This window comes from Neoarius graeffei, chromosome 24 (genome assembly GCF_027579695.1).
Source record: "Neoarius graeffei isolate fNeoGra1 chromosome 24, fNeoGra1.pri, whole genome shotgun sequence".
NCBI classification, from domain to species: Eukaryota; Metazoa; Chordata; class Actinopteri; order Siluriformes; family Ariidae; genus Neoarius; species Neoarius graeffei.
Window position 1 is genome coordinate 59,360,268 of NC_083592.1, and position 14,159 is coordinate 59,374,426.

General features: G+C 47.0%; 1 protein-coding gene across 10 annotated transcripts in view; it reads left to right on the plus strand.

Annotated features, from left to right (window-relative positions):
• The window catches only part of fbrsl1 (fibrosin-like 1), a 458,282-nt gene that overhangs the window by 378,967 nt on the left and 65,156 nt on the right, over positions 1-14,159 (plus strand). For 9 of the 10 annotated variants that reach the window (XR_009651461.1, XM_060907552.1, XM_060907555.1 and 6 more), the window contains one exon: positions 12,211-12,259. Coding sequence is in view for 9 of the 10 variants with exons in the window: in XM_060907552.1 (XP_060763535.1) it covers positions 12,211-12,259 (49 nt within the window). In the remaining variant the exon portion in view is untranslated. Of the gene's footprint in view, positions 1-155; positions 2,977-12,210; positions 12,260-14,159 lie in introns of all 10 variants that reach the window. The other variant, XM_060907558.1, reaches the window with a different exon arrangement.

Genomic DNA, 14,159 nt, shown 5'->3' on the forward strand with positions numbered 1-14,159 from the left:
CAGCGGCCCCTCTCTGTCCCGATAATGTGGTGTTTACATGTTTGTCTTCGTCGGTGTGCTCGAGTGATGGTATGTTTTCATCGCGTTTGTCCATCCCGAGGCGCACATACAGCCGTGGGACCCTTTTTAACATTGGCAACACTTTTTTCTGTAAGTTAAACCCGGCACACGCTAAGGAGCTACATGACCTCGGCCTACTCCGGCGGCCCGCTTTGACATCGACCCCCACTACTGCTGCACACCCGCAGAGGAAGCGCCATAGGCGGTGCGAGAGGAAGCAGAAGCAGGGAAAGTGTGGGGGTATCCGGGCCAGGCTAATGGCTAATCCACACAAGCCGGCTATACCGTCCATCATACTCGCCAATGTACGCTCCTTGGATAACAAACTGGATTATATTCACCTTTTGAGAGCGACCCAGCAGGCTGTGAGAGAGTGCTGTGTTTTTGTGTTCACGGAAACATGGCTCAACGACAGCATACCGGACTCCGCCATCCAGCTAGACCGGCTAACATGCTATCAAGCAGACAGAGCCCTCATTGAAGGAGGTAAGACCCGCGGCGGCGGGGTCTGTGTTTACATCAAGGATGCTTGGTGTCAGGACGCTGTGGTAGTTTGCAGACACTGTTCACCCCTTGTGGAGTTTATGATCATCAAATGCCGGCCCTTCTATCTACCGAGGGAGATTTCTGCCATCCTGCTTGTTGCAGTTTACATTCCTCCCAGCTGCAACAACAATGATAGGGACAAGGCACTGAGTGAACTGTACTGCGCCATCAGCGACCAACAGACGGTCAATCCAGAGGGACTTCTCATCGTAGCTGGGGATTTCAACCACGCAAATCTCAAAACAGTGTTTCCTCGTTTACATCAACACATTGACTTTGCAACATGGGGAAACAACACACTGGACCAGGTTTACACTACACTGAGAAGAGCATACAGGGCCTCACCCCTCCCCCATCTCGGTGCTTCAGGCCACATCACTGTTATGCTAATGTCAGCATACAGGCCGAAGGTCAAAGTCACCAGACCGGTCCAGAAGCAGGTACAGGTGTGGCCAGAGGGTGCTTCCTCAGCACTTCAGGACTGCTTTAACATCACAGACTGGGACATGTTTAAGCAGGCAGTCACTTACAACCACCAGATCAACATCCAGGAGTATTCAGACACTGTTACAGCCTACATTAGTAAATGCACTGATGATGTCACGGACATTAAGACCATCACAGTACGGGCCAACCAGAAACCATGGCTGACGGGGGAAGTCTATCGGTTACTGAAATCCTGGAACGCTGCTTTCAGAGCAGGTGATGAGGCTGGTCTGAGATCAGCAAGAGCCAACTTGTCCCGTGGCATCAGACTAGCAAAGAAGCAGTATAGCAGCAGGATAGCCCATCATTTCACTGACAGCAGAGACACAAGGAGCCTGTGGCAGGGGATACAGACCATCACGGACTATAAACCTCAACCACAGACCTGTGACAAGGACATCACTCTGCTGAACAGTCTAAACAACTTCTTTGGACTGTTTGAAGCCAACAACAGCATGCCTGCACAGAAGACACCACCCCTTCCAGATGACCAGGTGCTGTCCCTGTCTCCAGCCAGTGTGAGGAGATCCCGCTCCAGGATCAACACCCGCAAAGCTGTAGGACCTGACAACATTCCAGGTCGTGTGCTAAAGGACTGTGCAAAGGAGCTCACAGAAGTGCTCACAGACATCTTCAACACCTCCCTGAGCCAAGCTGTTGTTCCCACCTGCTTCAAGAGCACCACCATCATCCCTGTTCCAAAGAAGGCCTCTCCATCCTGCTTCAACGACTACCGCCCTGTGGCACTAACCCCCATCATTATGAAGTGCTTCGAGCGGTTAGTCATGCAGCACATCAAATCCATCCTCCCTCCCTCCATGGACCCGTACCAATTTGCATATCGGGCCAATCGGTCCACTGATGATGCAATCTCCACCGCTCTCCACTCAGCTCTCACTCACCTGGACACTAAGGACTCTTACATGTGGATGCTGTTCTTAGACTTTAGTTCAACATTTAACACAATCATCCCCCAGCAGCTGATACAGAAACTGGACTGTCTAGGACTAAACACCTCCCTCTGCAACTGGTTGCTGGACTTCCTGACCGGAAGACCACAGGCAGTCCGGGTCAGCAGCAACACATCCAGCACCATCATACGGAACACAGGGGCCCCCCAAGAATGTGTGCTCAGCCCCCTTCTCTTCACCCTGCTGACCCACGACTGCACACCAACACACAACAGCAACCTCTTCATCAAGTTTGCGGATGACACGACTGTGGTGGGACTCATTAACAACAATGATGAGTCATACTACAGGGACGAGGTGAGCCAACTGGCCACGTGGTGCAGAGACAACAATCTCTCTCTTAATGTGGAGAAGACGAAGGAGATGGTTGTCGACTTCCGGAGAGCCTCCACCCAGCATCCTCCACTGACCATCAATGGCGCCGCTGTGGAGAGAGTGAGCAGCACCAAGTTCCTGGGTGTGTACCTCACCGAGGATCTCTCCTGGACCAGCAACACTGCATTGCTGGCCAGGAAAGCTCAGCAGCGCCTCTACTTCCTCCGCAGACTGAAAAGAGCTAGAGCACCAGCCCCTATCATGCAGACCTTCTACCGCGGAACCATCGAGAGCATCCTGACGAGCTGCATCACTGTGTGGTACGGCGGCTGTACTGCATCCTGCCAGAAGACCCTGCAGCGCATAGTTAGAGCAGCTGAGAAGATCATTGGTGTCCCCCTACCCTCCCTTCAGGATATTTACAACACACGCCTAGCCCGCAGAGCACTCAGCATTGCGGGTGACTCCACCCATCCCAACCACCATTTCTTCAGCCTCCTGCCTTCTGGGAGGAGAATGAGAAGCCTCCGGGCAAGAACCAGCAGACTGAGAGACAGCTTCATCCACCAGGCCGTCAGGATGCTGAACTCCCTCCCAGGCCAGTTAATTGCACTATATAGAAACTGTTTAGAACACTGTTTACACTTCTTACATATCTGCAATATTTATACTTACACTGAAAATTCTGCTCATGCTGCTTTTTTTTAAAGTTAATTGCACTATATAAAAACTGTTTACAACACTGTTTACACTTTATACATCTTTAATCTTTGATAGACTTCACTGCTACACTGTTTATACTGTCATATCTGCCATATTTATACTTACACTGAAAATTCTGCTCATACTGCCATTTATTTATTTATACTGATAATTACGATACTGTCAGACTGCTGTTCCCGTTTACATTGTTCATTCTGTTTATATTGTCATTCGGCACATTTAAATTTATACCGTTAATTCTGTTCACACTGCCACATTTGCACTTTCTGGATTGCCACTGTCTTTTCTTAGATAGCTTTAGCTTGTGTGTGTAAACCCCCCGGTTTTTCCCCCCTTTTTTCCTTTTTCCTTTTTCTAGTTTATATCTTGTACCTATATTTTATATTTCATGTTTATTACTGTTTGCACTGTGGATAAGATGGAAACGCAATTTCACTTCTCTGTATGTCCTGCACAAATGGCATTATTGACAATAAAGTTGACTTGAACTTGAACTTGATCCACTTGAACAGTGAGAGTTCAATCTGAGCATTATTTGTGCTCTAGATTGTAAAGTTTAAAATTTAGGACTCCGTAAGTGATACTATAATTTATTTTGAACATTCAAGAACAGCTGAGACTCACACTGTTCTCAAAATGGTGGAACGCATGTAACTGTGGTTAGCAGTGGATGCTAAGTGTAATTTTTGTGTACTATTGGTCATCATCTTAGTAATTTACAAGCAGATCTGAGGTAAATGTGACATTCCGGATGGTTCTGTGTCGTTTTCACTCTCACTTTGTGTCTGTGTCTGTGTTTTCTAGCTTCTTATATGTCCACTTAATGTTTGGTTAGCAGCCGATATGCCATAAGTGAGACTATAATATATTTTGAACATTCAAATGGTGGAATACGTGTAACTGTGGTTAACAGTTGGTGCTAAGTGTAATTTTAAATGATTCTTAGTTGTTTCTTATTAATTAATCAGCACATCTGAGGTAAATGTTAACGTTCCGTATGCTTCTGTGTCATTTTCACTCTCAGCATTTCACTTTCACTTTGTGTCTGTCAATAACGCGATAAAGAGCGCCACTTTCAGTCGGACTACAAACATGGCCAATCTGACCTACAACACCCAAGAACCGCAGCGCCCTCTATCGCCTGTCTATTAATTACACCTGTCATTCATTTCCTGGTTAATCAGCCCATGCTATATAAACACCTCTCCTACACTCACTCGATGCAAAGTATCGTTCAGTGTCTTACCTGTCATACCAAGCCTTGTTATTCTGCCTGCCTTATTGTGTTCTAGGCCCTCGTTATTGTCTCATTCTCATTACTCTTTAGTCTAGCCCTTATTACTCTGTCTGCCGATCGATCGACCCCTGCCTGTCCCTCGACTTCGATTTCATCTACCGTTTTGGATTTGTTTGCCAGTCTGCGTTCTCCACTCTCCCCTGCACATACATCCATAAGTGCCTGCAACCTGACAGGATACTTCACGGCATATGGATTCAGCAGAGGAGGCACGGTATACTGCTTTGATTGCTCAAGGGTGCCTCTTAGGAGAATATCAGCAGATGCTTGCCTATCTCAATACCAAGATGGCTCAGCTCGTTGCTATGATGCCGCAGGCCCTCCTAACACACCCCGAAGCTCCTCTGAGTCCCGCACTCCCACTGGCAAAGTGCTACAATGGACGAGTGCAGTGTGGAGGACCGGAGGTGAACACACCACTTCCTACAGCAGCTTTCTGGAGTTATTCAAGTGTGTGTTCGATCACAAACCGGAGGGAATTGAAGTCGGTGAGAGCCTACTCACCATCACCCTAGGTTCCAGGAGAGTCGTCAATTATGCCCTAGATTTCCGGACTATTGGAGCCACCAGCGGATGGAATGAGCCAGTGTTAAAGGCGGTGTTTCGCCAAGGACTTCACCCCTCAGTATTGAATGAACTAGCATGCCGCGATGAACATCTCACTCTGGACACTATCATTAATCTCGCCATTTGGCTAGACCATCTGCTATCCAGCTGCCCATCCCTCCAGGAGGAAGCCAAGCCTGTCATGACCTCTGATTCTCCCTCTCCCATGGAAGTTTCTCATGCTTGCCTAAAACACTCCGAATGAGATTGGAGAAAGAACGAGGGCTTGTGCTTCTATTGCGGGAGCTCCAGTCACCTTGTCATCCAGTGTCCAGTTCTCCCGCCACGCACCAGCTCCGAGGAGACCAAGGCTGATTCGGTGAGTCCCATGAGATCACTAAGAGCTTGATCTTTCAAGCTTCCAGTATTACTGTCTCCAGTAAACTGTCTTCCTCTACCCACGTGCTGTCTGCGTTTCTCGACCCAGGGGCAGAGGAAACCTTCATCACCAGCTCAGTCGGCCAGAGGTTCAATCTGCCCACAAACTCACTGCATAGCCCACTCAGCATCTGGTCCATTCATGGAGGCCTCATAGGGGAGGGCCTTGTCACCTCCCGGACCACTCCAGTGCATATTCAGGTGGGAGCTCTTCACTCTGAGCAAATCTCACTCCTTGTCACTGCTACCAAGCATCACGACATCATCCTGGGCTATCTGTGGCTACAGCTTCATGACCCACTCATCTCCTAACAGAACAAGGAGATTCTCCAGTGGTCCCCAACATGTTTCCAGAACTGCCTCCAACGTCCACAGTTAAATTTTTCCTCCACCTCCGGAGAGAGTCCTCACCCTGACTCCCTGGAAGGGATCCCCGTGTACTACCTGGACCTAGGGGAGGTCTTCAGTAAGAGCAAAGCATGTGGCCTACCCCCACGTCATCCATACGATTGTGCCATTGACCTCCTGCCTGGTACTTCTCCCCAATGCAGCTGCATTTACCCTCTGTCCCAGAATGAACAAGCTGCTATGGAAGAGTACATACAGGAGGCCCTCAAGCCTCTGCTCTGTACATATGCCCATCTGCTTCACCTGCATCAGCGGGATTCTTTTTCGTGGAGAAGAGAGGGGCGGACTTCGTCCGTGTATAGACTTTCAAGGACTCAATGAGATATCAGTGAAATGCCTGTATCTACTTCCACTTGTGCCCGCCGCATTGGAACAGCTCCACAGCGCCATGATCTTCTCCAAGTTTGACCTACGTAGTGCCTACAACCTGATCCATAATCTGCAAGGGCGATGAGTGGAAGACTGCCTTCAGTACCAGCAGGGCCGCTGACAGCTTTGGCTGGGCCCGGGACAAAATGCTCTGAATGGGCTCCCCCTAACACCCCCCCGGGCCAACCCACACACACACCCACCTCTCTTATCCCAGTCTCTACTCACTCCAACCCTTAAATGACAGGTATTCAAAAACCATTCAACCGGTCAACAACCATTTCATTTTAGCATTTCAACATTTTTACAGTTTTAACATTTTAACATTTCCTTAGTCTGCAACTATTCAGGTGCGAAATGCAATGCACCGGACTCTTGTTGTGGCAAAGTCGTCAATAAGGTCATTGAAGTCCAGCTTTTTCGCAAGTTCGTGCTCTACAGAGAGCATTGCCAGCCCATTGAGCCTCTCCTGTGACATGTTTGAGCGCAGGTAGCAAACGAAAAGCCAATGTAAAATACAGGCTTGAAAAAAAAGCCCAAAACCAGCAACCTCACACACATTGTGATCCTGTGAAGTAATCCCCAATTTCACTGAATCTTTCCCCCCTGTACTGTAACGGAATAAGCGGTTACTGTTATTTTGTATCCTTTAACCGAACGCCATTAAATGTATTCCGTTACGCCCCAAGCCTGCATGCGACAGCCCCGCAATGCCTTCCTAAACTCGTGGATAGTCTACTATAATCACGCGATTGGGGTGCTCTTGAAGGAGCAGCGATGGACGGGGGATTTCGGGCAGGGCTGGGGGCGAACATAGTATACTGTGCGTGCGTACTGTCCAGTGTGAAAAGCAGAGAAGAACACACTGCTCGAGAAACGGCGGGATATGATTGCGGGCTAATGTGAATATTCTTAGCTTCAATCAGATATATGAAACACAATGTTATTAAGCCGTTGTGGTTATGAAATGATTCAATGCCCTGTGTGTTTGATGTGGTGTTCAGTGTGACTTGCTCTCCCCTCGTTTGTAACATGAATTGCGTGCCGCGCGTGCCTTGGTTGGGGTTACTTTACGGGGCTGGAAAAAGTTGGCTGTGTCTTACCTGGCTCAGCTGCCCCACTGCCTTTGCTAGTACCTGCTGCATCATCCGAATCTTTTTTAAAATATTTATGCAGTGAGCCCCTGAGTCTCTTGGTTTCTTCCTCTCTTTTTCTCTTTTCTTTTCTGTGCTCCTGACTTGTGCATGTTGGCAAATGGCACGCACGCTGATTGTCGAAGCGCTATGATCAAATGATGTCGTTTTTTTCCCCTTAATCAAAGAGTCAGACCAAACCATTTTTGCATTAGGGGTGGTAGGGGGTTCTTGATGCCTTTTTCAAAGACAATAAAGGCAAAAGATCTAGAAATCATTTATTGAATGCAAATATAGCACATTTCTCCCCCAAATCAACACATTTTGAAATGAAATAAAATAATTTAATCGCAACTTCATTAGAGCCCTGTTCTGGGCCCTCCCCATTCCTGGGCCCGGGACAACATACCTGTTTGTCCCCCCCTGTCGGTGGGCCTGAGTACCAGCGCCGGCCATTTTGAGTATCAGGTCATGCCTTATGGCCTCTCTTCAGCGCCAAGCATGTTCCAGTGCCTCATTAATGACGTGCTGAGACATGTTGCGGAGGTATGTCATAGCTTACATCAATGACCTCCTGATCTACTCCCCTGACGAAGAGAATCATCTTAACCATGTTTGATCAGTACTCAAGTGTCTGTCTAAGAACCATCTCTATGTCAAGTCTGAAAAGTGTGAATTTCACATGCATAAGGTCTCCTTCCTGGGATACATCATCAGTACTGAGGGGGTCAGCATGGACCCCTCCAAGGTAACTGCAGTCACATTCTGGCCCGTACCCACTTCGGTGAAGGAGCTCCAATGTTTCCTAGGCTTCGCAAACTTTTATCATAGTTTCAGTAGAGGGTTCAGCACCCTTGCGGCACCCCTGACCTCCCTCCTGAAGAAGGGACCCAAACGTCTCCACTGGAACCCCACAGCTGAAGAGGCCTTTGACAGGCTCAAAATGGCTTTCACCACAGCCCCTATCCTTCAGCATCCGAACCCGACCTGAACTTTCACAGTCGAAGTGGACACCTCCAAGATTGGTGTAGGAGGGGGTCTCTCCCAGTGCTTCAGCAAAAGGCCCAAGCTCCACCCAGTAGCATTCTTCTCCAAAAAGCTCACTCCAGCAGAGAGAAACTATGACATCAGGAACCAAGAGCTACTGGCCATCAAGCTCGCCTTAGAGGAATGGAGGTACTGGTTGGAGGAGGCCACACACCCTTTTGTCATTTTTACTGATCATAAAAACCTAGAGTATCTCAAGAAGGCAAAGAGACTGAACCCATGCCAAGCCCGATGGGCACTGTTCTTCACCCGTTTCAACTTAATGATATCCTATCATCCTGGCACCAAAAACACCAAGGCTGACACCCTGTCACGCATCTTCAGCCCATCTCTTCACGACCTGGAACCTCATCCCGTCCTGACACCTGAATGCTTCGTCCAGGCGATAACTTGGGACCTCGACAAGGAGATAAGGGACTCAAAACCACAGAATCCTCCAGTCAACTGCCCACCGGGCCGCCTGTACGTCCCTAATCATCTCAGGAGCAGACTCATCACATGGGCACACACTTCTCCTGCCACTGGTCATCCCAGCAGCCATCGCACCCACCAACTGCTGTGAAACAAGTACAGGTGGGAGAACATGCTGACTGAGATCATTTGTTTCATCTCTTCATGCACTGAGTGCACTCAAGCAAAGGTCCCTCGAACTTCTCTGGCTAGCAAACTATGCCCTCTTCCTGTGCCTCAGAAACCATGGTCCCACCTGGCAATCGACTTCATCACCGACTTGCCGCCATCCCAAGGCAACTCCTCAGTTTTGGTCATCATTTACCACTTCTCCAAGGCGCTGAGACTCATCCCGTTATCCGGCCTACTCACAGCATTTCAGACTGGCAAATTATTGTTCCAGCATATATTCCAATACTTCGACATCCTAGAAGACATAGTCAGTGACTGTGGCCCTCAGTTCATCTCTTGTCTGTGGGCCAGCTTCATGGAGCGGCTGGGGGTCTCTGTGAGCCTCACTTCGGAATATCATCCCCAGTCAAATGGCCAGGTAGAGAGAGCCAACCAAGAAATAGGATGTTTCCTCAGAATCTTCTGCATGCGAAACCAAGGAGACTGGGCTTGTTTCATCCCATGGGCCAATTCATCCCATGGGCAAATACACACAAAACTCTCTCAAGCACTCAACCACACAACTTACACCCTTCCAGTGTATGCTCGACTACCAACCTCCCCTGATTCCTTGGGACGACTCTCCAGCACAGGTACAGGCCGTGGAAGAGTGGTTCACCCATAGCCAGTCGATTTGAGAGGAAGTTCACCAATGCATCATGTCAGTTAATGCCAAGTACAAGGAATACGCTGATAAGTACCAGAGCAACAACCCCGAGTACTCTCCTGGCAATCGAGTATGGGTGTCCACCAGGGACCTTAGGGAACCCAACACATGCTGAAAATTACAGGCACGCTACATCGGACTGTACAGCGTGCTCTGGTGCATCAATAAGGTTTCCTGTAGACTTGAGCTCCCACCTCACAGTCGTCTGTCACCCACCTTCTACGTCTCCTGCCTCAAACCCTCCATCCAGGGTCCCCTGTCTGAAAACATGCCCACCCCTGACCACCCATCTCCTGGCTCAGGAGGAGAACCCATCTACCAGGTAAATCGGATCCTAGACTCTAGACGTAGAAGAGGCCAGCTAGAGTACCTGGTAGATTGGGAGAGCTATGGACCAGAGGAACAAAGCTGGGTGGGAGCTAAGGACATCCTAGAACTTCTCCTTACTCAAGAATTTCACAACCAACATCCCGACAAGCCCGCACCCAGAAGAAGGGAGCGTCCTAGGAAGAATGTAACTCCTGGAGGGAGCTCCTCGGGGGTGGGGAGTGGGGGTGTTCTGTCAGTAACGCGATAAAGAGCACCACTTCCAGTCAGACTACAAACATGGCCAATCTGAACTACAACACCCAAGAACCACCGTGCCCTCTATCGCCTGTCTATTAATTACACCTGTCATTCATTTCCTGGTTAATCATCCCACACTATATAAACACCTCTCCTACACTCACTCGATGCAAAGTATTGTTCAGTGTCTTACCTGTCATACCAAGCCTTGTTATTCCACCTGCCTTATCTTGATCTCGACCCTCGTTATTGTCTCATTCTCATTACTCTTTCGTCTAGCCTTTGTTACTCTGTCTGCCAATCGATTGGCCCCTGCCTGTCCCTCGACTTTGATTTCATCTTCCGTTTTGGATTTGTTTGCCAGTCTGCATTCTCCACTTTCCCCTGCACATACATCTGTAAGTGCCTGCAACCTGACAACGTCTGTGTTTTTTTTTAGTTTTTTTGTACGTCCTCTTGATGTTTGGTTAGCAGCCGATGCTCCATAAGTGATACTATAATTTATTTTGAATATTCAAATGGTGAAACGTGTAACTGTGGTTAGCGGTGGGTGCTAAGTGTAATTTTTAATGATTCTGAGACATTTCTTATTGCTTCATCAGCACATCTGAGGTAAACGTTGACGTTCCGGATGATTCTTTGGGGCTTTTCTTCTCACTTTATTCTGTATAAAACACTTAATGACTACATACTCGCTAAGACATACTGTGAGCCTTAGTCATTAGCTTGCTTATACTTTGTGTTTGATGTTTTTTTCTCTTGCTTAACCACTGCGTTCTCATGATTTTATCCACTTTTTTCTAAATTTGGTGAGTGGTTGATGGTAAATGTAGTTGCAGTGTTGTTTTGTTTTTTGTCCTGAGAATTTTCTTGTTAATTCACCAACACATCTGAGGTAAATGTTGATATTTCAGATGATTCTGTCATTTTCACTCACTTTTTTATGTATAAAACACTTAAATACATACTAACAAGCTAAATTGTTAACCTCAGTCATTAGCTAGCACATATCATTTGTGTTCACGTTTAAGTTGCCTAGCAACCTAGTTCTCATGATGTTGTCCACTTGAACAGTAAGAATTCGATTATCTGAGCATTATCTCATCTCATCTCATCTCATTATCTCTAGCCGCTTTATCCTTCTACAGGGTCGCAGGCAAGCTGGAGCCTATCCCAGCTGACTACGGGCGAAAGGCGGGGTACACCCTGGACAAGTCGCCAGGTCATCACAGGGCTGACACATAGACACAGACAACCATTCACACCTACGGTCAATTTAGAGTCACCAGTTAGCCTAACCTGCATGTCTTTGGACTGTGGGGGAAACCGGAGCACCCGGAGGAAACCCACGCGGACACGGGGAGAACATGCAAACTCCACACAGAAAGGCCCTCGCCGGCCCCGGGGCTCGAACCCAGGACCTTCTTGCTGTGAGGCGACAGCGCTAACCACTACACCACCGTGCCGCCCTGAGCATTATCTGGCCTGTAGAATGTAAGAGCTGAGACTCACACTGCTCTCAAAATGGTGGAACACATGTAACTGTGGTTAGCGGTGGATGCTAAGTGTAATTTTTGTGTAATATTGGTCATTTTCACATCTGAGATAAATGTTAACCTTCCAGATGGTTCTGTGTCATTTTCACTCTCACTTTGTGTCTGTTTTCTAGTTTCTTATATGTCCACTTGATGTTTGGTTAGCAGCCACTGCTAAGTGTAATTCCAGTTTTATTTTAGTTGTTCTGAGTCTTTTCTTAGTAATTCTCCAACAAATCTGAGGTAAAAGTTGACATTCCCGATTATTCTGACTCATTTCCACTGTTACTGTGTCTTTACATTGTCTGCTTTAATGAATACATGCTAGCTAGCTGGAGTGTTAGCTTGTTTATGTGCAGTGGCTCGCATTCGTGTGTGAAAGAACAAGTGTGTCTCGTTCAAATTTTACGCCAAAAACATGTATTCACATCATATTCTTGTCCAAGTTCTAATCACATTCATATTTTTTTTTCTCTTTCAGGCATCTGATGTCGGATCGGAGAAGCTCTTTTCCCCAACTGCTCCTAAAGGTGAGAAGCACAACTTTCGTACAAATGGTGTTCCTGAAACAAAACTGTCTTCTGAGCTCTGTGTGTGTGTGAGAGAGAGAGAGAGAGAGAGAGAGAGAGAGAGTGATGATTGAGACATCCGGTTTGCTAAATGATGTTAGGGTTAGGGACGGAGGTCTTGTGTTTGTACGTGGTGATGAAAAGCGGCAGATGGAAGCTTCATGTCCTCTCGTCCTCGGGCAGCAGAATGTCTTCATCACAGAGACGCTACAAAAAGAGAGAGTGACTTTAAACACCCTCGTTTTTCTCACTGCTAGACTCAGACAGCTAATGAGGGGATTTAATACAGACTGCTACAGGGAACATAACGAGAGGCTTAATGAGAACGAGAGAGACAGTGTAGACAGGACAGGCAGAGAAAAACGAGACACAAGTAGATGCAAGAATGTGATGGAAATCTGTAAAAAAAAGAAATAGAGAAATGGAGTGAAAGACAGAACAAGAGAGACAGAATGATAAAGCGAGACAGCTGTAGAGCAACAAAGAAAGAAGTAGAGAGACAGAAAAGGAGACAAATCAGACAAAGAACGATGGACAGAAAATATGAAGTAGAAAAAGACAGACAAATAGGGGCTGAAAGAAAAAAGGAAAATAGAGAGAGATGAAGAGGTAGAGACAGAAAGAAAATAATGAGGCAGTGAAAGAGAAGAAGGTGGATAGAGAAATAAAGAGACAGACAGAAAGATGCACAGGGGCTCTGCAGTGTGTGTGTGTGTGTGTGTGTGTGTGTGTGTGTGTGTGAGGTCAAGGACCGTGTTTAAAGGGCATCTGTGGAATCTGTTATTCAGCTGCCAGCATTTACATCTGACCTTGCTGTGTGTGTGTGTGTGTGTGTGTGTGTGAGTGATGTCGGCCATTTTGAGGCAGTTTCCCTCTCTCACGTCATTCATTCCAGTGTTCTCGTTCTCAGACGCTCGTGTGTGTTATTAGCGTGCAGCAGTTGGCGTAATGTGAGTCAGTGTTCAGAGCTGATCTGAGAGCAGTTTCACTGGTTATATTAAACATCTGAGAATCAGCATGTCTCACAGCTCACTGATCTCAGGTCAGATTAAAGAGTTCAGTGTGACTAAATTACAGAAGCAGAGAGAGAAAGGAGATGAAGATGATCTTAAGGTTGATGTTTCCCTGGATGCTGATGATGTCACAGGGGAGGGCTGTGATGTCATGGCTGTGATGTCATGGCTGTGTTTGTACATTGCGCTGAGGCTACAGAGGGTTATAGACCACAAAATGATCGCCTGAGTGTAAAACGTCTGTAATGTCTCTAAAATCAACCACACGTAGTGCAGTTCATCACTTAAACAGGTGTGTGAGTGAGAAAGGACATGCATGTAGCATCCAGGGCACAAAATCCAAACAGTAACGAGAATTTTTCAGACATTTTCCCTTTCGTTTTGTCCTTCATTTCACTCAGCAGTGGTTCTTCTTGAGTTTCTTCCTCACCGGTTTGTTTGGAGTTTTGCTTTAACATTTGAAAATACCACTTCATTTTCTCATCCTGTATCTAGCAGTGTTCAGTTCCACTGTTTATTAAACTATAATCCCGTGATCTTTACGCACACTGCTCCGAAACCAATCTGGAAACAAAAACAAACAAATAAAAAGGCGTGTTTTTATCCACATAATAACAAAGTGCAGGTGCTGATAGTGTGTGAATGTTCATCTCTGTGTGTGTGTGTGTGTGTGTGTGTGTGTGTGTGTGTGTGTGTGTGTGTGGTGCACTTATGTTTGCATGGTTTGTTGTGTTCAGATCGCCCCACGTGATGTCACTGTCATACAGAAATATTTCTGTGGCTACGAAATCATCATAAAAATCATAATGGCTGTTGGATGATGTCAGACATATGACTCTGATGTCATG